General features: G+C 37.8%; 1 protein-coding gene across 1 annotated transcript in view; it reads left to right on the top strand.

Moving 5' to 3' along the window:
* Positions 1–27171, top strand: part of DPYD (dihydropyrimidine dehydrogenase) — a gene marked incomplete at its 5' end in the record, with an annotated part of 297412 nt that overhangs the window by 198925 nt on the left and 71316 nt on the right. The window contains one exon of the mRNA XM_080348775.1: positions 8248–8412. Coding sequence (XP_080204901.1) covers positions 8248–8412 — 165 coding nt within the window. The remainder of the gene's footprint in view (positions 1–8247; positions 8413–27171) is intronic.

The following is a 27171-nucleotide window of genomic DNA, read 5'->3' as shown; positions in this document are numbered from 1 at the left end:
AGTTTAGTTTGACTAGGACTTCTAGTCAAACCATCATGTATGAATTAAGAAAGATTGGAGGACTGCTGTTGTTTTAAGCAAGGGCAACGGACCATTTTTGCTTGACTTGCAATGGGGATAGGATTGTCCCGAGATTATTCTAAGGTAGAGAGAGTAAATTTTTTTTTTTTTTTAAATATGCTAATCTGGTAAGGTTATCTAAAGAGTTTGGGATTTTGCTGTTTTAATCATAAGTTATAAGTAGTGATGGCCCACTGTCTGAAAATTGCATTAGTAGAAGTGATGTGCTGAGCAAGCAGAATGATAAATGCTTAGGTAAATTAAGTTCGATGTCTGTAAATTTTGAAATTCCTGATGCATTCTCATGCTTAAATCTTAAAACACTAATGAGACAGTATAGAAAAGCATCAAATATATGGTATCTAAACCTCTAACTTGTCATTTGTCTTTCACATAATATGAGTGCTTCAGCAGTTTTACTCCAAAATCCTGATGCGTTGCTTTTTCCCCTTATGGGGCTGCAGTGTTCTGTGCTAACTTATTGATTTGGAAAGCTAGCTTGTTTGCTGGAGCTGTAGTGCTGAATTCCTTTAATAAACACAAATGGGATAGTTTGATGTTGCAAAAATGTTTGAGGTAGCAGTCTATTTTTTTTTTTTTCTTAATAGTTTGCATAACTCAGCTTATTCAATCTGGAAATGGAGCAGAATGTTAAGGAAGGTTTACAAGCAAGCACTGCACTCCAGACTTTCTGGATATAAGATACGTACAGATATGGGTACTTTCATCTTTGCCAACACAGGACAAACACCTGTCAAAAGACAGATAAGAATATTTTTTAAAGTGCTCTTTTCCCCTCTGTAGCATACTAGATCTCGTATATAGAAGATGAAGTAATTTATAAGTAACAGCAAGGATCTTTTTCATGATCTGTTCTGTACTAGTGGAGAGATCAGAACACTTAGGCTTTAAATTGTCGATGTGAACAATCCTGGAAGGCAGAGGAAATAATAGATTTTTAAATTCACTTCTTATTCTGGTGAGAGAACTTGAAAAATAATTATTTTACATAATTTTTTCATTATATGCTCTCTGTCTTCAAGAGAAGGAAAGCAATGAAGAGGAAAGAGAGGGCTAGGTCTAGACTTCATTCACAAAAGCAATGAAAAACAGGAGGTGTCTTTATGGTACTAAATTTCTCATATCTGGTGCTGGGGAGATTAGAGCGGTTTCTGCATGGTGGGATGTTCTGAGATAAGTTTTTCTGTCAAGGTAGTTTCAGTTTTTTAAAAATGCTCCTGCATTCACTGAGGAAAAGAGAAGGACAGAGCGAGGAAATGACTTTGCTGAGGTTTTGTACTCATATGAGTCTGGCCTATCAAATGCTAAACGTGAATGTTACGAATGTAACAGGCAGCATTGTGTGCAACGGGACAGTGGTTTGTGCACTGCAAGGTGCCAGTGGCTACCTCAGACCTCCTTGGGCAGAAATCCTAAGCCAATTTACCTGTCTTGCTCCGTGAACCAGTAAGCCTCGTTACATGTTGTAAAAATCCTACTCTAGCAGATAAGGTTTTCATGGAAAGTAATAATTAATCTGCATGGTCGTACGCAATGCAATGGTTTTGTGTTTGTAGAGGTCCCTGCTGTGGATTTAGCTTCCTGTTAAAAGGAGACTGACAAGCTCAGTTGGAAAAAAAAAAAACCTGAGCTTGGGGAAATTCAGGAGAGCAAGTCAATGCTTTGGGCCTCAGAAAAGGAACCCTACAGAGATGTCACATGTCTCAGCTCTGGTGAATGGGAGGAGGTGAGGAACAACTCAGAAAGGATGTATAGGAACAGTGCTGTGTGAAGTGATATTGGTGCTTCAGGTTTCTCTTGCCTTTTGTGGCTGATTAAAACTCCAGAAGGGGTAATATGAGAGACAGTCTGGCTACACAGCTGAGTCACAGAGGAGGCAAATTATCACAAGACTTTGAGTGAGAGTTGTCAGGGAATTACAAGGACATGAGTCTGTGATGCTGTTCATATCTATGAGGGTGTGCAAACAGCAGTGAGCCAGATTTCCAGAGTTCTTTTAATTACTGCAATATTAGGCAGAAAAGGGTGATGTCTCCTTCTCCTCCATATTTTTATATAGGTGAAATTGTGCATCAAGTTCTACTGTAATTAGTGGAAACTGTAGGGAAAAGTTAATCTTGATGCTTGATTAAAGCATTTAGAAAATATGATCTAAAAACATTTCACACATACTAGATTATTAAATCTTTACAGCCTTTTCAATACAGCTTTGAAAATCTGGGGAAAAAAACGTACATCATAATTTACTTAAATGCCTGCATTTTTCAGCTACTATATTTTGTTGTTCAAGTAAAGAAGGTGGTATATTGAATATACAAAAGTAGAAACTTACATTTGGGCTTTTTTTTCTACGTTGCAGTTTACTGTCTACTAACTTCAAATATGCTGGTTTGAGATACTTGACTAAAATTACATTAATAAGGTATTTATTTACATCTCTTTGTCATGAAGAGGCCAGTGTGGCTGCCATGGTGACCTTTAGTAAGTAGTAACCCCAGGAATGTACAGATGTATACTCCACTTAGCAAGTATAATGCCCTCTCTCCCTAGAAGAAAGAAAGTCAAATAAATTAACTTTGTTAGTAGTAGTAATCTGCGCATTGTGTTAAATCTTTTTCTTATATTAATGAAAAGAAAGTGATAGTGATCACTAATTCCTATCTGCTTTCAAAAGTTAAGGATGAGAAAAGCTTAATTTGAAGTATACAGTGACTTTCATTGACTTTGGGGGCCAACGCTGCAAGGCAAGTTCTCTGTGTATTGTAGAAGCCTCTCAGAGTAAAGAAAACACGTGTTAACACTTGGTATAGTGTGATTAGATGTATTTTAAAAGCCAAAAATCTCATTCAAAACCTTAATTGTGCTGCAAATATTTACATTGCAGAACACCTGTACGTCAGGAGCGAATACTTGTACAACTGCTTAACATATTAATTAAAGGTACAATTAATTAATTTCATTTCCCTATCCAATATATAAATGTATATGTGTTGTCTTAAGCAACCTTATTATTTCGAGTGTTCATTAAAATACCATTAGCTGTAATATTTTGGAAAAAATGGGAAGAAAAAAATGTTTCAGACTCTGCAAATCCATAGAAACACGTCAGAGCTTTGATATGAAAAACCACACTGATTTATCCTTTTGGTTCTTTTTATTATATTTGCCTAATATAACTACATTAATTGTATAGGCATGAGGTTGTGGTGTATCTCTTGGGAGACTGTTTTTATGTATTCCTGCAACTGACCTCTTTACACATTTTTCTCCAAACCATTTTTTATATATATTTTTTTAGTTTCTAGGAAACGTGATTATGAAATAGAAAGTGAACTCAGTTAATGAAGAACTGCCTTCTTGGTTCCCCTAAAACAATAACACTGAGTGAGAGGTGAATGGCTTGATTCGTTTCTACAGGTCATTAACTGCCATGCCTACAGATGACAACATTAATATTCACAATGTAAATTATTTCTCTACTGATCAGTGTAGGAGAAATACACAATTAATATACTTATTGCATGATCTAACACTGTGCTGGGCACCCTTCTGGATCCCTTAAAACTCAAAATGTCCCTTCTGCCCAAACATAAAAGCACCTCCCAGTTTAAACAACATGCTTGTGTTTCTAGAATACAAAAATCTGTAGCAATTATTAACTGCAAAAATGGACAGTACGAAGCAAACCAAGTTTTAGAATGACTAGTAAGTCGTGGGCTGATGTATTGACTTGCACCTTTATTTAAATATAACTGACTAAAATTTGCTGAGTGTTTGGGCTTTACCTTACTCCCAGCCCATTAGACGTAAGTAGTTTAGAATTCAATGATCTGATTGCAGAGTTCAGAGATTATTAAAGCAAATGGGGCCTGATCAAGGGCTTGGGTTTGGTTTGGTTTTGGTTTGGTTTTAGTGTGTTAATTAGTCAACAGGAAGAGAAATATATGTGTAATGCAAAATACCTCAGTCTCAAGTTACTAGAATACCAGAATTGTTCATAAGCAGAAAAGGGGAATCCAAAAGCAGGATATTGGCACTTTTGTCTGTGTAACACCACTTTCTTAGGTGATGTCCTGAGCTGGAGATGTTTGAGGGGGTGATATGATTGTATCTGATCTGCTCTCCTGGGGAAACAAATCATCATTTGAGGCAAAAGAAGTTCAGTAACTGAAATGTTCATGATTCACAATTGGCCCTTGATTCCATTTGTTGTCACTGTTTGCATTTGTTTGCATTAACTCCCCCAAACCAGGTTGTTTTGCTGTTATCTAGTATTGAATACAGTTTCCCTAATCCCCAAGCCTACATTAATTTGCAAGATTTCCCCACAACAAATTAATTTTCTGTGGGCTATTCTGTTTACCTTCACCAATGATTTTTTTAGTCATTTTTTCCATAGCTTTGTCTTTTAGTGTGGTGAGAGATAAGCTTTGTTCTTCTCTAGCTGCTCTTCATTATAAGTCTTCTGTCCTTGGTCTTCCAAGTACATGAAAGCTTTGTGCTCTTTTTCCCAAGGACCATTTATTGCTTCCATCACGTGGGAAGTTAAGATACTTGATTAGTTTTGGAGTTCGGGGACGTTCTCCTATTCCTGTATGTGGACCTCTACTTTCAACTGTATGCAGGGACCAGACCACCTCATTAGTCAGGTCATCTCTCAGTAGCAGTCAGGTCTTCTTAGAATAAAACAAATTTTAGTTTCAAACCCTGAAGTGCTTCCTGTCAGGCTTCTTGCTCCAGTTCCATTGTGGTTTTTTATGCACACAACAATTTTTGTTAACAAAAGGGTTGTGTGCATAGCTGGGATTAAAAAGACAAGCTGGGGTTGGAATTATTAGTTCCAGCACTTGGCCACACAATTCCTACGAAAAGGAAAATCAGTGTTCAATTAAACCACCAGAAGATGGTCTGTCACAAACTCCATGGGCTGGAGAACTGTGACTATTTCAGCTGCTCTGGCTTTACCTGCTGTTTCGGAGATGGCAGGAACAATTGTCCAGCCAGCAGAATTTCCTATCTTAGTGAAAGAACCTGTGATATCGTGTAAAATTCACTGCTAAGACCAAAGGACATGAAATTGGCTAAGCCCAGCCCATAGATTGCCTAACTCCCTCCCTGTTTAGCTTTCACAGCTGTGACAGGAGACAGAAGAGGAATATGATGGTAAGGCAAGTTCTGTGTAGGTATTTCACACTCATCTCAAAGAGACAATTTTATTTTCTGTCACTTGTGTGATTTTATTCTGTGTGTACAAAGACAGATTCCTTGAATCATCACATAAGTTACAAATTCCATTTTGTTTCCATGAACCGTGAGTCTCCTCATGTCTGGGGCTGTCATGTGCTAACAAGAGACAGGAGATGTGCCAGTGTGTCAGTCATTACAGGCTCTCTCCATCTAGCTTACTCAGGGCTAGGAGAAGCAAATGAGGATCAGGATCTTAAATAAGGACAGCATATCCCTCTCAGGAGGAAGCAAGACAAAGCAGCTATGTGGTAATGTCTGGATTTCAGAGCTGGGAAACATTTTTGGAAGCAGAAGCAGCTTGGTCAGGAAAGATAGAGTGATGCACGGACACAGCAGAGTGGCCCTATGAGCCAAGGGCAGTGGAAGCCACTGGTGTGGGAGGTGCGGGGAATGTCCCTGGGCACCAAATGGGGTGTCTCAAAATCTCAAAGAAGATTCGAGAGTGAGGAAATGTATGTGGAGAAATCTTTGTGTGTTTGCCATTTCACGTGGCTCTGTATATCTCTCACGGTTGTTAAAGTGAAGAGTGGCTGCTTTTGAGACAGTTTGTGAAGTATATGCATTACCTGATTCAACTTTGTGGAATCCTGGAGAGATAAATTGTCACTCAGATGTTGGCTATGAGTGAGCTTTGGGAAAGCCTGAGTCAAAGCCATGGGGATTTGGCAGCAGTTGCAGGGTCTAAACAGCAGTCTCTGTTCTTAGAAGAGAGAAGAGATTGCCTGGAGACCCAAAGCAGATAGAAAAACTTCAGAGTGTTTTTGCATGGAAGCAGACTGAGTCTTTGTGAGTGTCCCACAAGAGCTATCATCTAGGCTGTAGTATCTCAGGCTTTGAATTTTTACCTGTAGTAAAATGAGAAAGAATGGAAGAAGAACAAAATACGCACACAGCAAGATAACAAACAGTACCGTAGGTCGCTCCAAGCATTGTCTGGCATTCACATGTACACAAGGCAGCCACCAAATGGAAATCATATCATGTACATCTTATCATAATTTGCATTGAACCCAAGAAACATAATTCCCACGAACAGACAGGCTGTTCCTCATGGTTAGTGCTGTACAGCCATAGCTACATAGCTTCTGACTGATTTGGAGCATGGGAAAAGTAAGCTCATGGTCGCTTGGAGCACGGTCAGGGTAATTCATATGTGTTGGCAAATGACCACGTCCACCCTGTGCTTGCAGGAGTAAGGTCAGACCGCCAGCATTTAAATCACTGACTTTGCATGTTTCCTCATGCTGAGCGATGTGATAGCACTGGCCTGCCCGTATGAACAGCTTTCTGGGATGAAGTCAAAGCACAGGTTCCTTGGGGGAAATTTTAAAGGAATGAAAACGCTTAAGAAGAGAATGTGGAACAAACTGATGTAAATGGTTCTTCTGCATAAACTGCAATCTTTGTAATTTGTTTTGGGAGTGAGAGGAGTACACTTTGCTGTTTGGTTTTGGTTTCCATAAATTCAAAAAACGTTCGGAGTTGTTTTTTCTGAAAATATAACTGTTGAGATGGAGGTGAAGCTTTTGTGATTAAGGGAAAAGATGATTATAAGAAAATCAGGGATTATTGTGATGTCCATGTTCCAGACTTAGGCCTGGAAATAGAGGAACTGGGGAAATTAATTTGTATTATTTCTACGTATGTAAATGGACAAATAATTATCTATCAGTATAAAATGTTAGTGGATATTTACTGTAAAATAATTAACTAAACTTTATAAGCAAATTAAGATTACCTCAAATTTACATACAATGTGAAGAAAAGTCCCTTTATCCTCTGTAACTGCAGCATTTGGCAGATTCAAGAATAAATAATCTTTTGTGGCAAGGGTATGCCTTATCAAACATATGCAGATCAGTGCTAATTAATGCTAATTAAGGTTTCCTGTCTATCTAGTTGGAAAAACGTCCAAATGTTATGAAATCCAGTTAGTATGCCTATTACCCTAATTGTTTTATATGGGATGGTTCTTAATTAAAATATGTAAATTGACCTTAATTGCTATATACTAATGGAGGCTCATGTTATCTCACTAAAAATGACAAGATGGTGAGGAGGGCTACTTAAACAAATAATTCTGATACATTTGTAAATAAATGACCTTTACTCAAAATTATTTTTAATTGGAAATTGGCAAAAGGAACATTTTGCCATCTATGTTTCTCTTTAGTTTTAAATGATGTCAGAATTTACAGTTCTTTGTTAATATATATACGGTGACATTGCACCTTAATTAAGACTACTAAACAAGTCAACATTTTGTGTGTTTACTGTATGTTTCAAAATTGTTTGCTAACCTCATGTTGACCTTCAGAAATGTCATGCTTTACAATGTTGATCTTAATTTCCAGTATTTGGGAAGTTATGTTTTGATTTGGGTCTTAATAGTATCATTTAATTTGTGAAGTCTGAAACACTGGTATACATTCACTGGTGACTGGACCTGTGACCCTGGCTTTTCTGCAGAGAGACTGGTGGGCAGCACCTCTGCACTTCACCTGTTGGTGAACAGGTTGGACAGGGACTTTGATCAGCTTTTGGCAGGATAGTTCACATGTGGGCTGTTAAATGACTGAGATCTACATGGGTTTTTACACAAAGTCTTCTATGCCCTCTACCTGACAGAAAAGCATTATTTAAATGATGTTTTGTATGGCAGTTTACAGGTGCTTTATGTTGGCCTTTTCTTGATAGTCATCCTACCATATCACACACACAGCAAACATTTTTCTGCTCTGATGTAGAGAATCTAATTAGAGAATCTGGTCATTTAGAGAACTAGCCTGTAATTGTGGTTTTTACTCATAATAATGGTAAATTTTTAAAACACCTGATCCATTTAAGCTTAGGTCATAGACATCATTCAGATATGCCTCACTTTGCAAAATCAATCAGAAAGGTTTCACTGTTTTGCAGGATATTGTGACCAATGTTTCTCCAAGGATTGTGCGTGGAATTACTTCAGGTCCTATGTACGGCCCAGGCCAAGGCTCTTTTCTAAACATTGAACTGATCAGTGAGAAAACAGCAGCTTATTGGTGCAAAAGTATTGCTGAACTGAAGGCTGACTTCCCAAACCATGTAAGTACTGCTCAGTCATAAAGATGCAACATACTTATTTAAAGTCTCCAGTTTACAGATATATGAAAATCATCTATTTAATATTTATTTAAAAGGATGCCAATTGCTTTATTGACATATGAGTATGTTATTAAAAGCTAGAAAACTGCATCCAAATAATTCCTATGATGGAAAAATCTGTAAAATTGCTGCTACACAAACAGAGAATGTTTGTGATTTTTTTTTTTCAGCTGATGTTTACATTCAAATAGATAATATGAAGGGAAAGAGTTGATCCCAGTGTGGATGCTTATCAGTTTCACTGTTAATAATTTTGTATTTAAGATAATATTTAAAGATGTAATATCTAATAATAATTTTCTTTGTCAATTGAATTTGAGTATAAAAGGAGTTTTTGTGCTTTTCATTCTTAATCCAAATGTGAAAGATAATTCTAGTATTTTTATAGACAATTGGCTGCTTTAGGAGGAAAAAAAAAAACCAAGACTGACTTAAAGTTAACTTCACTATAAGGATAGAGTTTTGTTAGAGCCTTCTTGCCTATGGGGAATATCTGTCTAGAAGGTACTCATCAAAGTTGGGAGTAATGATACCAGCTAGCTGGTATAAATGGTTTTTGGTTTCTGTTCTAGTGAATAAGAACAATGAGGTGGAAAGTAAAATTCTCCTTGGTCATTATCTTGAATGGATAGAGCTAAACATCCCAGAGTCTGCATATCTTCTGTCTTGGAGTTTTTACCTCCATAGTTCAGCTACAAACAAAATAAGTGAATGTTTCTGAATATATTAGGGAATGAAGACAATTGTATTTTTTTTTTCTCAGTTCCTGGAGTATAAATGTACACATCAACAAGTACAAAAATGTTTACACACATTGTATTGATAGTAAAACTGAAGTACTACATGTTTAATAACCCCCTTATACTTAGGGTAGACTGTGTGTTTCTTTGCTGGGGTTCATGTCACTTTATTTACTGTAACTGGGCTTCATAATAATGAAATCAAAAGGTAATATTGTAATTCTCTGATTTAGATTTTCACATCCTGAATATTGCATGTGGACAGACCACTGACCATTTCTGCTGTGGGAATGGACTCCCATTGCAGTCTTCACCAAAAATCTATTGAAGCACTTTGTGCTTGAGACCAAACCATTCTCTTCTGTGAGGAAAAGCACTAGCAACAATTTCAAAGGGAAAAATTGAATTTTCTGAGACCCAGCCTCCTGTGTGGGATGAAGAAGTCCCACTCTTCCATAGTTTCTGGGATGAGCATCTTCTGATCATCCCTCACTGTCTGAGTTATTGCTTTGAGGATGTGATTTCAGCTGCTGCACATTGGCTGTGGCTGTTGCTGTGGCATTTTTGAGGTTGGTAACACCCGTGTGGGCGCAGGGGAAGCAGCACCCAGCAGTAGACCTTGCTTTGCTGGCAGGGCTTTTTAAAACATGCTTCTGAACTGATCTAAGAACTGTCATAATTATAATGGTAAATTTGCTGCTGAGAACAGATTTTTATTCACTGAGTAAAAATCTCTTGGTGCTTATTTTGAATATTCTGTATAATTAGAACTTGCAGATTTTTTTTTCCCCCAATTTCTATTAACTCCTCTAGAAAGGCTTTTTAAATTGGATGTGTTTTATTAAATCAAAAAACAGTTTCTGAGAACTGTTTAGGTGAACTTAATTAACAAGCAAAGAGTGACATATTCTAGTCAAATGAAGGCCAAATAGAGATCAGGACACAAGTGATTACAGTAAAAAAACTTACCTTACTACAGTAAATTTTAAAAGCAACTAAAAATGTACACATAATTGCTTTTCCTATGCAGTACATGTAATTTAAGGTAAGATTTATCTTACGGATGAAAAGGATATGAGCAAAATAGTTACTTCACTAGAGAATGATCTGACAACAGCATCCTATGTTGTACTATTAGAAAGAAGCAAAACATAATGCAAAAAGAGCAGCTAAATTCCCCCAACCAAGCCTAGGATTTGAACTGAATTTTACAAGAGTGTGTGCAGAAGAGAATGACCAGTCACAGCTCAGTGGATAATGTCACGTAACTGTGACATGTTGTCTGTATAGAACAGGAACTTGCATCTCCCTTGTGCTGTCTTCACCCCTGTAGTGGGTGGCCTCATTCTTTGGCTCTGCTGGCTCCTGATTCTTGCTTGTACCTCACAATTATCCCTGACTGACAGTCCTTCCCTACCTTCTCCTCTGTGAGCTTCTCCAACCCTTAATCCACTTCAAGGGGACTAGGGCAAAAGCTGCCACCAGCAGAAACTTACTGCAATGCCACTGGCAGTGAATTAAATATTTGTAAGGGTCCAAGCAGAGGAGAAAGCAGAAAGTATCAGGATTTTTTATGTTTGCTTCTGAAGCAACATCAAAAGCTTTGCTGTTTTGATTTGGGACTTTTAAAAATTTGAGTTAATTTAATATCACTATTACTGCTGTTTCAGAAAACACACACACACAAGGAAATTAAATGGTATGCACAGTACAGGCTTAAGGTGACTTTTTTTTTTTTTTTTTAAATCAAGTGATTCTCTGGTAAAATGATTTGCAGTTAAAAATTGGATTGTTTACTTCCAGTATTTCAGTCATCTCAGTAAAGTATTACTTCAGCAACTTGGTTGAGACTGTTTAAAACATGGTATTACTCAGTGTTGTTTATTCTTAAATTTTCAAAGGATGCAGTTTTGAAAATACTGTGTCCACTGCTTTCCTATATAGCAAGAAAACAACCCTTCAGTCAGAGAGCTGTGAAAGTCAGAAGAAAATTGGTCTGTTTGTATTTGCTGTCTTCTTTTTTTTCTTTCCCAGATATTGTAGTTTTACTTGTTTATATTGGCCTGTGTTTGTGATATCCAAACATGTTTATGTGGTTAACTAAGCATTTTTTATGAGAGTTTATTAAGTATTTCTATTTTTCTGTCTTATGGCCACACATAGCATCTGATACCACAGGATTTATCATTCTGCACAATTATTAATCAGGAGAAAATTGATTTTTTATTTTGTTTTTTAGTAGTAGAGACTGAGAACTTGACAGTAAAAAAAAGATGGAATAATTATTTTCTTAATTTCATAGTCTTAAATGCAATATTAAAATATCCCTTCTGAATTGGAATAAAGTGGATACCTTATTGGCAAATTTTGCATCACTACTCCCCCAATAAAGGTTGTTCATAAAGTGCTATATTAATCTAAAACTCAAGAAAAAAGCAAAAGAAAAATATCTATAAGCAATATTTTGAGACTGAAATTTAATTACTATTTGTTTGAAAGGAATGACTACTGAAACCATAATCACAGTCTGGTAGCGTGTTTTCTTTAGTACCTGCTATAGAGGGACATTTTGGACCAAGTCCAATATTCTCGTGTAATACAAATATTATCTCAACATCATAATGAACAATGGAAAGATTTTCCCTTTCGAAGGCCTGCTAAGGCTGGTTTGAGATGGCGGAGGGAAGATTTTGGAGGTGGGGAGTGAGCGACTGTCTGGGTGGGCTTTTAACTGCTGCCCTGGGTCAACCCACCACAGATGGGAAATGCATAAAGTTGTCAGTTCATGTTAAAAAGGCCACACCATAATTTGGACATGCAATATTTGAAGTGCTTTAGACAGCAGGGCAAAAGAACTAACACTAATGCCACAATATGGAGATACCTGATTATACCATGTATTGATGTCCATTCCAGCCAAAATGTGGTTGACAAAATGACATTTTATGGTATATTCAAGAAATAAGTTTACTTAAGAAATATGAATTTGGCCAAGTAGAACTCACTTACTGATAAAATCAGGACTGAAAATTGAAAGAAAAAAAAAAGTTCACTTTTACTTTAGCAAAAGTCTACAAATTTTAATCAGTAGAAAGTTATAAGACCTTGGAAGAGAACTTACTGCTGAAATTTTATGCTAACATACTTGACATTAGCTGCAATGCGGCCATGACCTGTGGCTGGGACCTATGAGCGCGGGTACATCTGTGTGTGCTGGGGAAGCAAGGAGCTATGTGCACAGTGAAACCGCCCGTCCTAAGAATCAGTTTTGGTGATTGCAAGGGAACTGGCTATATTGGAGATAACACTTGTTTCATACAAAAAAGCATACAGCCTGCTGCTGTTCCTCATCAAAACCTTTTTCTTACCATAGCTCAGCCTTCTCATTTAAGTGGGTAGGTCACCTACTTACACAGATGTTTATTCTTCCAGTCCTATAAGTGTGCCTATATATTTGCAATACCTAGTAGCTGGCCAAATATTTTAAGGTTGTACATTAACCTGAAACCTCATTAGTGTTTGCACTGGGGAGACCATGCTTGAGAAGAGCAAGGCTTGAAAATGGTAACACACTTATTTGCAGAGAAGTGTGAACTGAGAGTCCTGTGAAAAGGTGATGGTCATAGTTGCCAGGCAGTCTTTCTTCACCTTCCCAAAACTGTAACTGTTGCCTGTAGATAATTTAAAAGTAAGCAAATTAATGATAAACTAATTTGCGTATTGAGGTTTAAGTCTGAGAACGTGCAGGAGGTCACAGCAGTGCAGATAAAGGGCTTTGAAAGGACACTAATAAACAAAATAGATTGCAGGGGAAATGTCATTACCTACAGGTCTAATAGAAGTCCTTCACAAACAAGCAGATGTCTAAGAAATTAGTACTGGGATACCAGATTGTCAGCTGTGATACTGATTCTGTTATTCAGATATTGGTGTCATGATGTGTTGAATTGAGAAACCTCTTCTGCTAGAAACACTAAGTACTCTTGGACCCCAAAACTAAGCTGAAAACTCTTGTCGTGCTAATGTTTGTTCTGCTGCTTACAGAACGTAGAACGTGGCTGACAGTCTCTCTGACAGTTACTCAGCAGAGAGCAGCTTTACAAGGCTGAAACTGTTAAAGATGTATTTTTTTCTACATTTTGTTCAAAATGTCCCAGGAACACCTGTAAGGAGTAGCTGTGCTAGAGAGCGTATGAAAACAGAGTGCTGGATCCCAAGCTGATAACTGACTTCTTTGTAGCATTAAGTTTTTGGCTTTTTGTCTGGGTTTGTTTGTTTGCTTGTTTTTAGTCTCCTTGAATGGTGTAATTAGTTTTTTTATATTATGCAGGGGTTTTTTTACCATAGAGATATGAAATAGGGCAGCCCGTTTTGTTTGGTTTGGTGTTTGGGGGCTTAGTTGGTTTTTGTTTCTTTGTTTTTTGAGGGTGGTGGAGTTTTTCTGTTTGTTTGGATTTTTTTGTTTGTTTTTTTGTGGGTTTTTTTTTTTAGTGTGTTGGGATTTTTAATTTTAATTTAGGTAGCAAAACCGTTTTTTAAAAAATTCCACTCTGTGAGGATAGGAGAAAATGAGGGGTTACGGAGAAAGAAAAATACAATTGAACAGGCATAGGGGAGTGCCTTTCTTCTGTAAATAACTTTTGGTGCAGAAAAACACAATGTTCAAAAAGACTTCCTGAAGTTATAAGGTGAATAGAAATAGATTTGCAACAGCAACAGTAGTTATTTAGATAGTTTACATGGAGAGGTTTGATTAGTTTGCCAAAGCGATGCCTGAAATGGGGCCATACATACCAAGCTTATGGTAGGTTTTAATACCAGGTTTCCTCTGCAGACAGTGGAGAACATTTATATATTTATATAAACCCTTTCTCTCCCTAAGTCTGCACTAATAGTAGACCTTTCAATCTGTTTACTGAGAGAAATTGACCAGAACATCTACAATTGCTGTAGTTCTCCTTAGAGACTTAAAATTAAGGGACATTAGGTGGAAAACCTTTTAAGATACTGAGGAATCATGGACTTCACATCATTACTGTGAGGAGAAGGGCAGATTTAGCTTTCTCACTAGATGTATTTGGAATACTTTGTGTATTTTTGCAGGCATTATTATACCTTTCACTTTCGATAGGTGTTCAGAAGTCCATGGGATGTTATGTAGAATACATAGTATTTACATTTTGAGATACTAGTCACTGATTTGATTCAGGTTGTAAAAGGTGATAGTTTGTTCTACCATTTAGGTTTCAAATTTGAAATACTTGGGAATTTGGAATAGCAGTTGTGATATAGGTGATTACGTGAGGTGAAGGGCAGACCGCTCATCTTCATCTTCGCAGGAGTCTCGCTCAGAAGAAATGAAGATCACATTGTCAGGCAACTGTTCTCCGTAAACACCTACTCTTCCTAGGGCTTTGCCTTTCCATCACAAATGATACTTTGGACTCCAAAGATCTACTGAGGTGTGCATGCACATGATGACTCACAAACACGTTGACAAGGTGACACGTTGACAACACCTACAAACTTGGAAAAAAATGTTTCTAAACAACCAGGTAGAGCTGTGCCAATGTGGACCTCACTTGATACCAACAGCAACAAGTGTATTGTGGACCTGAATGGGGAGGTTACACGCCATGAATTCTCAGGCCAATCAGAGGACCCTGGCTGGAAGCCCAGATGCATTTCTCCATGATCTGAAAAGGAGGGAGCCACAGCTGAGCTGCCTAGAAGCTGGCACACTCCGTATCATGGAGGTGCCCAGCAGGGCAGAACAGCTACCTGGGTTCCTTTATCTGAATTTCAGATCCAGAAATCACATTTTAAAAGCTCCAGAAGTTGTTATTGCTGCAGCTTGAACTTCCCAGAGCCAGCCGTCATGGATGCTTGGTAGGAGGTGAAAAAACCCACACAGCAGTTGTTAAATTCACCATATGGAAAAGATCCCTTTTACTACAGAAAACTGGCAGTAGGCCTAGTCCGTTAACATCAGAGGAAATCCTAGCTGAAGAGGGAGGATGAGGTTGGGAAAAGGCAGTGACACTGATTACCTCTCCCAAGAACTAAACCACCTGGCCCTAGCTAGTGTGGAGTGCAAGAACGGCCAAGACTCCTCCATTTCTAGTGACGTCTGTGGTGAGTAGAAGGGAAGAAGCCTTGGAGTGTGGAGCGTTATGACCACCTTCCCTTTTTTTCTTTGTGCTTAACCACAATGAAAAGGGAGGAAAGATGCTTCCTAGAAAAGAGAGGGGCAAGACATAAATAATGTACCTCTGCATATTCCACTCTCCCCCATCCTGAGGTTGTCCTCATTGCCCCTGATCCCAATTCAGCTCCTCGTGAGCTAGCGGGACACATTTTCCTCTGTGCAGTCTAAGGAGGAATTCAACAAGAACTCAGATTTACTCAGTGGATTCACACCAGAAGTGCTCATCCATTTCTGTAGGCACAGCAGTTTCTATTTGCAAGAGTAAATGAACAAAAGACAGAGGCTAGTAACAGAAATGTTGATGTATTGGGTCTTTGAGATCACACTTTCTTATAAGGAAGGAAGTTTTCTGGGATAGGCTCTTCCACAAGGCATAAAAAATGCTCAAGCATCATATGACCTGAATATTAATAGAGGTAGGACTGAGCTACACAATATGGTGCTGCAAATTTTGCCTTCTTGAAGCTTTGGTGTTATTAAAAACAAACAAACAAACAAGAGTAAATACAGGAAAATTCTCATCTATCATCAGCATTTTTTGATAGTAATGTTGGCTATAGCAGATCTGCGTGAGGCTTGAAAAAGTAGCAGACAACTGGCATGAGAACTATGCTTACGTAACAACTTTTCTGGGAGAGATCAGGAGAACTACAGACCCAAAATCTTCTATCCTTGTATGCAAATTGGTAGAAGGTGTTCTAAAAAGTAGAATTAACATAAACAAAAAAAACAAGAGAGTAAAGAAACCCCTTTTTTAGTATGCCATACCTTAAAATATGTTCTTTGAGGACATCAAGAGAGACTCAGCTGATAAAGAGAGCTTGGGTTTCTGAAAGCATTTGATAGTTTCCCTCACTGAAGGATTTGACTGAAATTAAGTTACTATAAGATTAGAAGGAAGAAACCCATATGAATAAACAACTAGTTAAACATAGGAAGCAATGTTAAAGAATAAATACTCAATTTTCACAGTGGATAAAGAGCTCCAGAGAAATTCTCTAGAGATTTGTGCTGTGTTCTGTGCCATTTAAAATGTTTATTAACAACCTTGTAAAGGGATAACTTCAAGAATGTGAACTTTGCTGGTAATAGTATTGTAGGGAGATAAAGATAAGAGCAAACTATAAAGGGTTGTGAAGGATCTTGAGTTACTGTGTGGCTGGCCAACGAATTGCCAGATAAAATTAAATTAAGATAAATGTAGTATGCACATGGGATAAAACGGTACTAAATTTATACACAGTGATTTATTCTAAGCTAACTATACTAGAGTTACAGTAGAGAGCACTATGAAAATCTCAGCTTAATGCTGAATAGTATTGAAATAAAGCATATCAAACACAGAACTTCTGGAAAAGGAAGAGAGAACAAAGCAAAACCCATCTTTATGCCAGTGTATTGATTTTTTTTTTTTCCCCCCTATATTTTGAATACACTGTGCAGTTCACATTTGTCTATCTCAGCAAGGGTGCTGCTGGGTTGGAACCAGAAGAGTGATGGGTGGAAATGAGCAGTAGGAGACACCCCACCACATGCCTCTGTGGAACTGATTCTGATTCTCACAGGGCATTGCTGGTGCCAGAGGTACATATGGGTTGAGAAAGAATCAACTGGAAAAATTATTTGGAGAAGGCTATGAGTGCATCATCTCTGGCTCAGGAAATTCCTGTGCCACAGGTTTCTTAAAAGCTGGGAGAATTTTCTAGGGAAATACTACTCTAAGGTTGCCCTAGAGAGCTGCTGCTGGTGTGTATCAGAGAAGTGGTACTGAGCTACATAACCCATTCCTACAGGTTTACATTGTCAATGCTCAAAGAAGAGCTCTTAGATTTGTACCCAGGATCAGAAACCGTCTCCTGCCTCCCAGTCCTGTCTCAACCTTTGGACCGTTGTGCCTGTATTACATTTTGAGAACATGATTAGCATGTAACTGCACTCCTTGAACTCAAGCTGAGATTAAGGTTTATTTTGTACTAGTTTAAAATGATGTGCTAAGTGTTTTGTAATTCAAGTGTGGTCTTCAGTTTCCTAAGATTTGAAAGGCTGCATTTCCAGAGGATCACCACAGATAATCCTACATATAGGACACAAGAAAGTCTGTTAAATATTTACCCAGAGACAATGTCTGTTCATGCATGTTCCAATGATCATGCAGATTGTGTCATATTGATTGGTCCCAACTGCTACTATATTCATTTTGGGTCTTTTGTTGTTATTATTATTATTATTATTATTATTATTATTATTATTATTATTATTTTAAGAATATGGTGATTAAACTTGCAGAGAGGTGGAAGCATGCATTCTGGCCATCAATTTGAGGGAGTTTTATTTTATGAAAGCAAAAATCTTTTGCTGGAAATGGCAATCTGTAACTCAAAATAGAATCACATGGTAAATTCAGTGAGAATTTTACAATCAGTCTGTGATTCAGGTGTATATGTTTGTGGTGGAAAATTAGGACCTTGAGGAGACATGTGAGAAGATCTTACATGTTTTGCACTTGGAAACTACCACTTTGTTGAGAAACCTGTCAAACTAGTTTAGTGTAGAACTGTACTTTCTTCCTGTGCATGTTATAAAGCCGTGAGTTATTTTGTTTGTTTTACTTTCATAGCTAAGGTTTGACAAATAGTGAGCAGTGCAGTAAGGCAGAGGACTATTTGTACATATGCTAAGAATATCCTTTTGATTCGAATAGTGAGTTATTGATCCCTGCAAGAAAAGAACAATTTTCACAGTTTTGTGAGGACTATGAATGCATCTTTAGAACTTTAGCCTTAGGGTAAGAACTAGGAGAAAATTAAAGCAGTTTCTGAAATATTTCACCAGCCATATCCTAGAAAATGACCCAATCTGCTTGATTATTGGAAAAGACAAACTCCTTAATGGCTAGCATCAGCTGAAGCTGGTTCAGGATGTGCTTTGGCTGTTGCTGCTAAAAATTCCTTTTTTGAAGAGATATGTGAGTGGCTGTTAAGCGGGAGTATTGACAAAGGAAATGTGATAAACATGAAGACAGTGTGATTAAAAAAGATATTTATAGAATATAATTCTGCTGACAGTGACATGAAGAGTTTAATATTTTTGTTCATCTTATTAAAGTTCGAATTTCCTTTTATTTTTTCTATGTAGACTATTATTTAGAGAGAAAAGAAAAGCTCTTAAAATCCCCAACTGTTTTCTCAGTTTGGTAAGTTACTGTGTGCACAATAGAGTGCTGCGAAATGATCTGTGAAATCCGGCTGGGTATCAGGCAGAGCATTCATTCTTTCTAGAAATGTCCTCCATACACTGCAACAAAGGAAATGGCATCATCTATTAAAAAAACCTGTACGCTAAGATGTCCATTTCACCCCCGCCAATCTGTGCTTAAAATAGCAATAACAACCTTGGTGCAGGGCATTTCCTGGTGATTAATAACCGGCCAGGGTTAATGGCCCTCAGCAGTGCCTCAGGCCATCAACTCCTCCCAGCCAGTCATTACTCCCTGGGAAATGCCCTTCTCTGGGTAGTTATCTTTTTAATATTAGGATGTAGACATTGCCATTGGCTGGGGAGAAAATGACCGTGTGTGAATGTTAAAAAATAAAATCCCAAATGGCAAAATTTTAAAATTACTAATAGCCAGTGATCCATCAAAATTAAAATCTAAAGTTTGTAAGAATGACAAAATTCTATTAGCCTTATTATTTGTGGAAAACATTTATCCCCCAAATACTTCTCCCCAGTTTCCATTTCATGTTTGACATTGGTAACTGGGTAAATTACAAAAGCTGACCTTTTAAAATGCACAGTAGCTTTAACATTCATTTATACTGACTGTGATATGATTTTTGGTCTTTTATGAGGCACTGTGTGTGTGCGATTTAGAAAATTCTGCTTTTTCTCTTTTGTGTAATGTATATTACAATAATAATAAGAAAGCAAATTTATACCTGATAAAAGTAGCAAGTACATGCTGTTCCTGTGGCCCATATTCTGCACTTGATTTCTGTAATGTGGTTTACATTTAAGGCATTCTGCTAGAGCTCTAATGAAGAAAAATATGAAGGCTAGTTCTATATTTAAAAGTCTTGCTCACATACTTATGTAGGCTAGGAATACTAAAAATAAAATTGCATCTAACTGCTGTCCTGGCAGAACCCTAGTGTAGATGCAGTTATACCATCAAACTGTTTATTTTTGTTCTGGAGCAAGAAAAGCATTTACTAATATGAACTGTGTCGGCAGTAGGAGAGCTGGCTCTGTGCAGACATGTTCTAGCATAGACAAGAAAGGCAGAGGCACATGCTTGAATTTATCACGATTTGAGCCAGCTCTTCAGTCTGATTGACAGCAGCTGGACTATATCCCAGCCTCCTGTGCTTTCTGGAGAGGGGGGCAGTGGGAAGATCTCAAATTCAGAGCAAAATGTGAGAATAAAGGATTGCAAGATATATTTTTTTTTTCCCTTATCCACTGAAACATGTAGATTAGCAGAATTCTTAGTGAGCTCTGAACTCATCTTAATCTACCCCCTCAACACTGCTGATTACTTCTGAACTTTTTATGCACATTGAGTTTAAGTACTGTTGTATCTTCACCAAACTTCTCGTGTCTGTCACATTCCCATATTCTAGATCTGTTTACCCTGCTTTTGTATTTTAATTCCTTTTTATGTTCTGTTCAAAACTAATGAACTGCACTTGCTAAACACGCAAAAACAGGTGGTCAGCAGGACCCAAAAAGCAAAACTCTTTCTCTGTTCATATAGCATTAGTCTGATGTACTGTTATGTGAACGCAGACATTACCACAGGACAGCAAATTACTGTGTGTCAGTATGGTAACTACCCATGTGCATGTTTGTAACTTGCAGCAAATACAAGCTAATTTAAGTTAATATGAATTTCTTTAATTTTGGATGTAGCAAATCGGACTTACCTTGTATTTTGTGGGGTTTCAAAGAGTGCTGAAGCAGGTTATTGCTGCAGGTGCACCGTTTGCTGGTAACTCATAAATCAGCAGTAACTGGTTTGTGTGTCTAAACCTCGTGTGCCTATTTAGTGGAGATGGTATATTCTTTTAATTGTTGAAGGAAAAATGTAACAATAAGTACTTATTTTCTGAACACTTGAACACAAATAGATGTTTTAAAGCCTTCTTTCAAGGAGACCTAAATACATCCTTTATTTTGAGCTGCATAAGTTAAATGTAAACACTAACAAAATAACAGAGTACTTTTCTATCCTATTTCTTGCTGCTGCACCTCTCAGTCTCATGACTCCCTGGGAGAATGCTTTTTTGCTGGTTTATTTTTATGTCTTTCTTATATTTTTTTTAAGCTCAGTTCCTAATCTATTTCAAGTTTCATTTTCTTTTAGTTCTCTTTATGTTTAACATTTTTCTTATGAAGTTGTACTTACGTTGTTTCTGTCTATACATAACAGCTAGTTAAGGTCTTAGGTTTGGCAAAAAGTTATACTGAAGTTCTAGTCCTAAATTTCAGGATAGCATTTCTAAAAATCTATGGCATTTTTCTTGCAGTGTAAAAATCTCATAGACTTATTCTTGGCCACATAAATCTTTGCCACCTAGCCATTTATGAGAGATATCCACATTAAAATCCGAATACTCTTGCAGAATGTTTGATCTAACTACAGCTCAGGTGAGAGTATCTAGAGGTTCTGTGAATTTTATAGGTACCCAAATTCTTACTTGTGAGCAGTATGTGCATTTCAGGGTAAAGGGTGGACATTAAAAATGTATGTGAATCGCATTTGCATTTTCCTACTGTTGTGCTGTTGGCACCCCTCTGGTTCCTAGAAGGACTTCTGCCTTCGATTCTGCCAGAGGCATCCACATTTCACCTGATTTATTTTCAGTTTATCTTTTTGGGAACACGCGCACTCACTGCTGGGTCATTGATAAAATCTCTCCAACATTAGATGGCAATTGGTCTTACGGTACATTCAGTTAGATGGGACTATAATCCTATAGACTATTAAATGCATTTTAATTTTGAAATATCTAATAACATAGTGGTATACTGAAACAAGTTAGATAACAATTTTATTAAACATCCAAATATTTAGTGAAAATAGTAAGGCCTCTTTCAGTTTCTCAGCATCTCCAGATAAACTTCCATAGAAGATGAAGAGGTGGGTGGAACTGGCAGTTAAGGAGAAAAGATTAGCCAAAAGGTAGCTGCCAACTTCTAGCCTTTAATTTTGTATCTTCTTTGCTGCTGGAATGTAGTCAAAAAACTACTTAGGTCATCAGACATAACAGCAAACTACTTAAGTAAACTATAATGCATATAAAAAAGCATAGAGCTACCCACTCGTGAGAATTTCTGATCGTATCTCAGATGGAAGCACTGAAGACCTGCCATCATGAGGTTCAGTGTATAGTGGCACTGCTGTTCACTGAATTTTTGGCCCAGCTAGGAGATACTGGTGATAATAGGAAGGTTATAAGAAGAGATCAAGTTCAAACGAAAACATGGATTTTCATCTTTACTTCTTGAGAGCTTCTGTGCCTGTCAGAAAGCAGAGTTTCTTTCTTTGCTAGGGAACTATTTTAGTATATTTTTGACTATAGAAATATTTATATAAGAAACATTTTTTTCCAAATGAAAATACTTATTTATTTTTAAAAGTTTTTTGTATAGTCCACAAAGCATGTTTCTTACTTACCTTACCTTCTTATCTTGTCTCTTTCCCCTTTAAAAGAATTCCTAAAATGTTACTGGCAAGAAGCTATCGCGTGCTAATTTATTGCTAATCATTTAAAAAGAGGAACAAGAATTAATTTTGTGTAAGAAATGCTACTGCTGATACAGGTTGATCATTAAATGAGCCTAGGGCTTGCGTTAATGTGGGCCTAAGCAGAAACAGTTGTCTCTCACCAGGTCAGGGGGGCTCTTGTTCATTTGAGGAGGTGAAAGCTGGTAGGAATCAATGAACATGTGTGAGTGTGTCTGATACTTCTCTTCGTTGCAGTTTGAGGTTTGTGCATTGTATGTGAGGGAGGTGGATGGCATGTTGTAGCTGTGGAGATGGCCTTGCTGCTGGGTCTAATTAAAAAGCAGAGCTGAATGAGCTTGGACAGTGGCAGAAAAAGTAGTACTGAAGATTATTTTTGCTTTAGTACTTGATGACGGTGAAGAACAAAATCTGAAGGTAGGTACCAATGAAGAAAAATGAAAGAGATTGGCCCTGCAGGATCACAGGAAGAGTCACTGGAGATGGCAATGGACCAGGTCTCACAGGGGAGCAAAGATGACAGCTTGAAGGTTGCATGAGAGAACAGAAGGCGGAATATAGAGATAAAAGACAGGTTTGAACAAATACCAGACTGCAGCAGGTTCCTGTGCCTGGAGAAGGCTTGTTAGGCTTAACGTGAGAATTGCTCAAGATAGTTGGTTCTATGCTTGGTGCAAGGGTATGAAGTGAACATGAAGAGAATGAGGCAAGAATACTTGTTGATCACGTGTATTTTTGCAGGGAGTGCTCATAGGAAAATTCAGATTGTCAGGAACCTCAGGAGGTGAGGTGAGCTAGTCTAACCTTCTGCTAAAGTAAATTGGTTATGAAAGTAGAGTATTCAGAGAAAATAATACAAATTTGGAGAGAATGCCCAAAGAAGTGGAAAATTCAGAAGTATCATTCTAGCATTTGGAGGAGGAAGGCAAAGGTATCACAAGAAAACAAAAATCAATAGATCAAACAGTTATTATGTTACTCTGTGCATTGTAGCTTTCTACCATCCTTTCATCCATGCTTTCCAGCAGGAAAATAACACAGAAAATCTTTGTGTGAGTGATCCTTGGTGAAGTTCTGGTGGGGAAGGATCCCATTGGTTCTACTCTGGCCACTGAAAAGATCCCATGTTTCCAGCCCTGAGAATATCTGCAGATTATCTCACTCATGAGTTGAACCTGTCCCATGAACCAGGCAGGTTTTATAGTGTGAGAAAGCTCTCCTTTTTCTGAAGTCCAATACCTGGACCAGACAGGAGAGAATTGCACAAGGGACTGATAGGTCTCCCTTGTGCAGCTGGCGTGTAAAACCCTCGGAAAATTTCCTGAAGAAAGGACAAGCCTTACAGCCTGTTCCCACACACTTTCTTAATGACCATACCCTCATCTATCAGAACAGCCTAACTAGAGAGCTGTTTGTGTAAAAACCGGCAAATTATCAGTGCTTTTCTGTATATCACTACAATAATAATGGTGTACAGAGAGTGGGTGAGTTGTGGAAAATGCAACCAGGCTGACAAAATCACTCACTCCTCCCAAGTATTGCTTTGGCACCAGCAATGTCACATGATGAAGTAGATCACAGGGCTCTAAAGTGTAAAAGGGAGGGTTTTTTCTCCCTCCTCTCTGAGCTACATTTCTTTCCTCTATCAGCACCGACACTGCTAGTTTTCTTGAGCCTTCAAATCCAAGGAAGTGAATTAAAAGAAGCCCTGGGGGTGATGGAACAAGAGAAGATAGGATGGACTTCTCGGGGATGCAAAGAGACAGATTGGACCTGGGGAATTGCTGGCTGACTAAATACAGGATTTAGGGAGCTCTGACAAAGTTATTCTCTGTGCATTTTGTCTCTATTTTCTACTGAATTTGTTTTCTAATAAATTAAGCAGCTTTGCTGCTAAGTAATAATGGAAATATATCTGCATGTATGGAGAAGCATTCAGGGACTGGAAGGGATCTTTGGGTCCCTTTCAGTCAATATCTGTCCATTCCATCTATGATAGCAGCCTGCAGCCCTTGAACATTTTTGTCTTCTGTTGACTTCCCTTCTCAGAGAGGCACCTTGCGGAGAGCTGCCTGTGCTATTGTGAGTCTAACCACCAACAATGGGCAAGGTGCTCAAAGGACTGTGTTAGAAAGGACTGTGCATATATCTGGGCAGATAACTTGATGAGAGAAAAATTTCTAAAGGTGCAAGAAAAAATCCACAAATTTCTGTTGCCTTTTGCCAGCCTTGTTTTCCATATGTGGTCTTAAGAATCAATAATGTGTCAGCACCCTGGTGTAAAGCTTTTGCTACAGGTCATAGCATGTGTCTGAAATATCATAGAATTAGATATATCCTTTTTCTGTTAGCTTCTCCAATATTGTATTGGCCTCCTCTGCTTTCTCTTTTTATTAAGTAAGTGTGGGAAGTGCAGAAATACAGCAGGGGCATGGCAGGTCCACAAGGACTTGCAGATATTGTTTGCAAGAAGTACTGCTGAAAATAAGTATCTGTCTTCACTCTTCTCTTATATTCAGCCTTTGTAAACTTGTGTCTTTTCCTTTCAGTAATGCTAATTTCCATTCGCCCATGTATTCGTTTTCACTCATTACCAAAGAAATTAAAGATTGAACTAGGATAAGTTTCGTATGCAAGAAAAAAATCCCAAAGATTCTACCAAATTTCCAGAGAAGTCTTCAGCCACGTGGGTAATTTTCAATGGAACTTGAAGGGTTTACTTGAAGCACTGAAAATTTCAACAGACTATCATAAAATAGACATACGTTTTCTAATTGTGTCAAATATTTGAGTTTTCCTGAGGTGTTTCATACAAGTGCTATATTCTCTTTAATTAAACATCTGTTTTGGGGAACTCATATTCCATGGTTTCTTTTTCACTCTTCAGGAATTACCATGCCTAAAGAGGGCCCTGAGGCGTGGGAGGTACAGGTGCATCAGATCGCTTTTTGTTCTGTCCATTCATTTTGCTCTCAGTCATATTCCAAGTTGATAGGACTTTCATTAAATGTTTTAATGGAAAGTTAGCTTTTCCTTTATCCACACTTTCCATGTAGCTGATCTATGCCTACACATGTATGTGCACAAGCAGGGCAAAGGCCATGGTAGCTCAACTCTTGCCCTGACAATGGCTGATATAGTGCCAACTCTCACATGGCAGAGGAGCAGTTACAACACCAAGCCGCTCTATTGTTTCCTACAGCTGCAGTCCTAAAGAGCAACCTCTTTAACTTTGTGCTGCTGTCAAAGCCATGGCATTCTGTTATTTTACAAAGAAATGGGTTTGTTCATAACCCTTGGCTTTTATTTGTCTGAGGATGTTAGATCCTAACAACTCTAGGTCCCAATTTGAAGCTATAACCCAGGGTACTCACTGACATCCATCAAATAATCTTACTAAATAGATGGAATCTCATTGGTAGAAGTAGAGTCATTAGATGAAAATAACTGGCTTTGAAAATAAGTGCCTCTGTTTAGCCTGAGAAGAGAATCTTTGTTTTTTCTGCTCATGCGGATTTTGTGTGTGATAGAGTGAGCAAATGGTAACATTTTCAAACTCCCATCATCAGCTTCTCTAGACTTATTTGTGAGCTGATAGTGTTTGGCCTGGTTTTTTGTGTTGATCTGTTGTATCTTACTTCCCCTTTGAAAAACAAACTGGAGATCTTAATATAAAGTAACAAGGTAAAGAGAGAAATTTTGCTAGAGCAAGGAAGCTAAATAATAATATCCCATACTTCTCTTATTTTCACTTGCTATAATTATCCTAAATACATTTTAAGTGCAGGTTAAGGAGGAAACAATTTATGGTTAGAGATTGTTACGTTATTTACTCACCACTCCCTGAAAAAAAGAAGAGAGAAGAGAAGCAGAATTATAGGTCAACAATGTCAAGACATGCTGCATTGCTTGTCTTTATCATCATGCAGAATCTTTTTATTAAGGCAGCATAGAAAGAATAGATTTATGGACTGAAGGTACAATGTTTAATATGTCCATATCCATCTAGATTGGCAGCTCCTACCGACATGAATTTCCCAGGAGACACAGTGTTACTGGTGTCAGTGGATGGCATCATTTACTTCAATGTTCCATTATTAAATTGATAACAAGATAATTCCTCTGCTTCTCAGAGACATGACAGGGTTTACAATTGTTAACTTTCTTATTGCATGGGATTTGATGTTCTGGGTAGTTTTTAATAAGAAACTTATTTTTATTTCAGTTCTGCAACAAATCAAAAATTACAAGAAAGTACAGAAAAAGAGAAATCTGTTTGGGTCTACAAGGCATCAAAAATAGGCTGATTTCTAGAAGGTTATTTTTACAACAATAAGTCTTTGTGCTTCCATTGTTTTTCAATGCTGCACGTTTAAGCATGTTTGTGCAATACAGAATATTTGCTGCTGTCATCCTTTTATCTTGTGAGGTGGTTGTTAGAAATGTTCTGTACGGTGGTAATTGTGGCTGGATGATTTTGAGGATGAACATTTCATCAGCCAGCGGGCACTTGGAGAAGCAGAGGACTTCTGCAAGCGGCATGGAGTGACAGTAAGCCTCCTAGAATCCTTCTGCTGGCAAGACGTGGTGTAGCTGTGACTTGGAGTGACACATGTTCTTGTAGCTACACATGTACAGGACCTTCAGGAAATTCTCAAGTGTGTCAGCTTGTTATATTGTACAGGTGAGAGATGGCATGGGTCAGAACTGAGTGCACATACCCCTCATTTGAGACAGATGGGGGGAATTTAACGCTGTGAAGTCACAGTTCAGCTGCCAAGTTCTCCTGGCCTAATATGCTTGTGCATCTTTTCCAGTGGTGAGAGATGAACTAAATATGTTATTTTTGCCATTGTTTTAGAAAGACTGTATCTTTAGTGCCGAGCTTCTTCTTAGTAAAAGCTTCCAGAGGAATTTTGGTTAAAAACATTTGGGTTTGTTCAGACTGAGCAGGTAGTGTGTCAATACTGTGATGTTTGAGAAGAAGAAACTTATCTTGAAAG

Source organism: Nesoenas mayeri (assembly GCF_963082525.1).
Source record: "Nesoenas mayeri genome assembly, chromosome: 8".
In the NCBI taxonomy this organism is placed as follows: domain Eukaryota; kingdom Metazoa; phylum Chordata; class Aves; order Columbiformes; family Columbidae; genus Nesoenas; species Nesoenas mayeri.
This window is presented reverse-complemented; position numbering and strand designations above follow the sequence as displayed.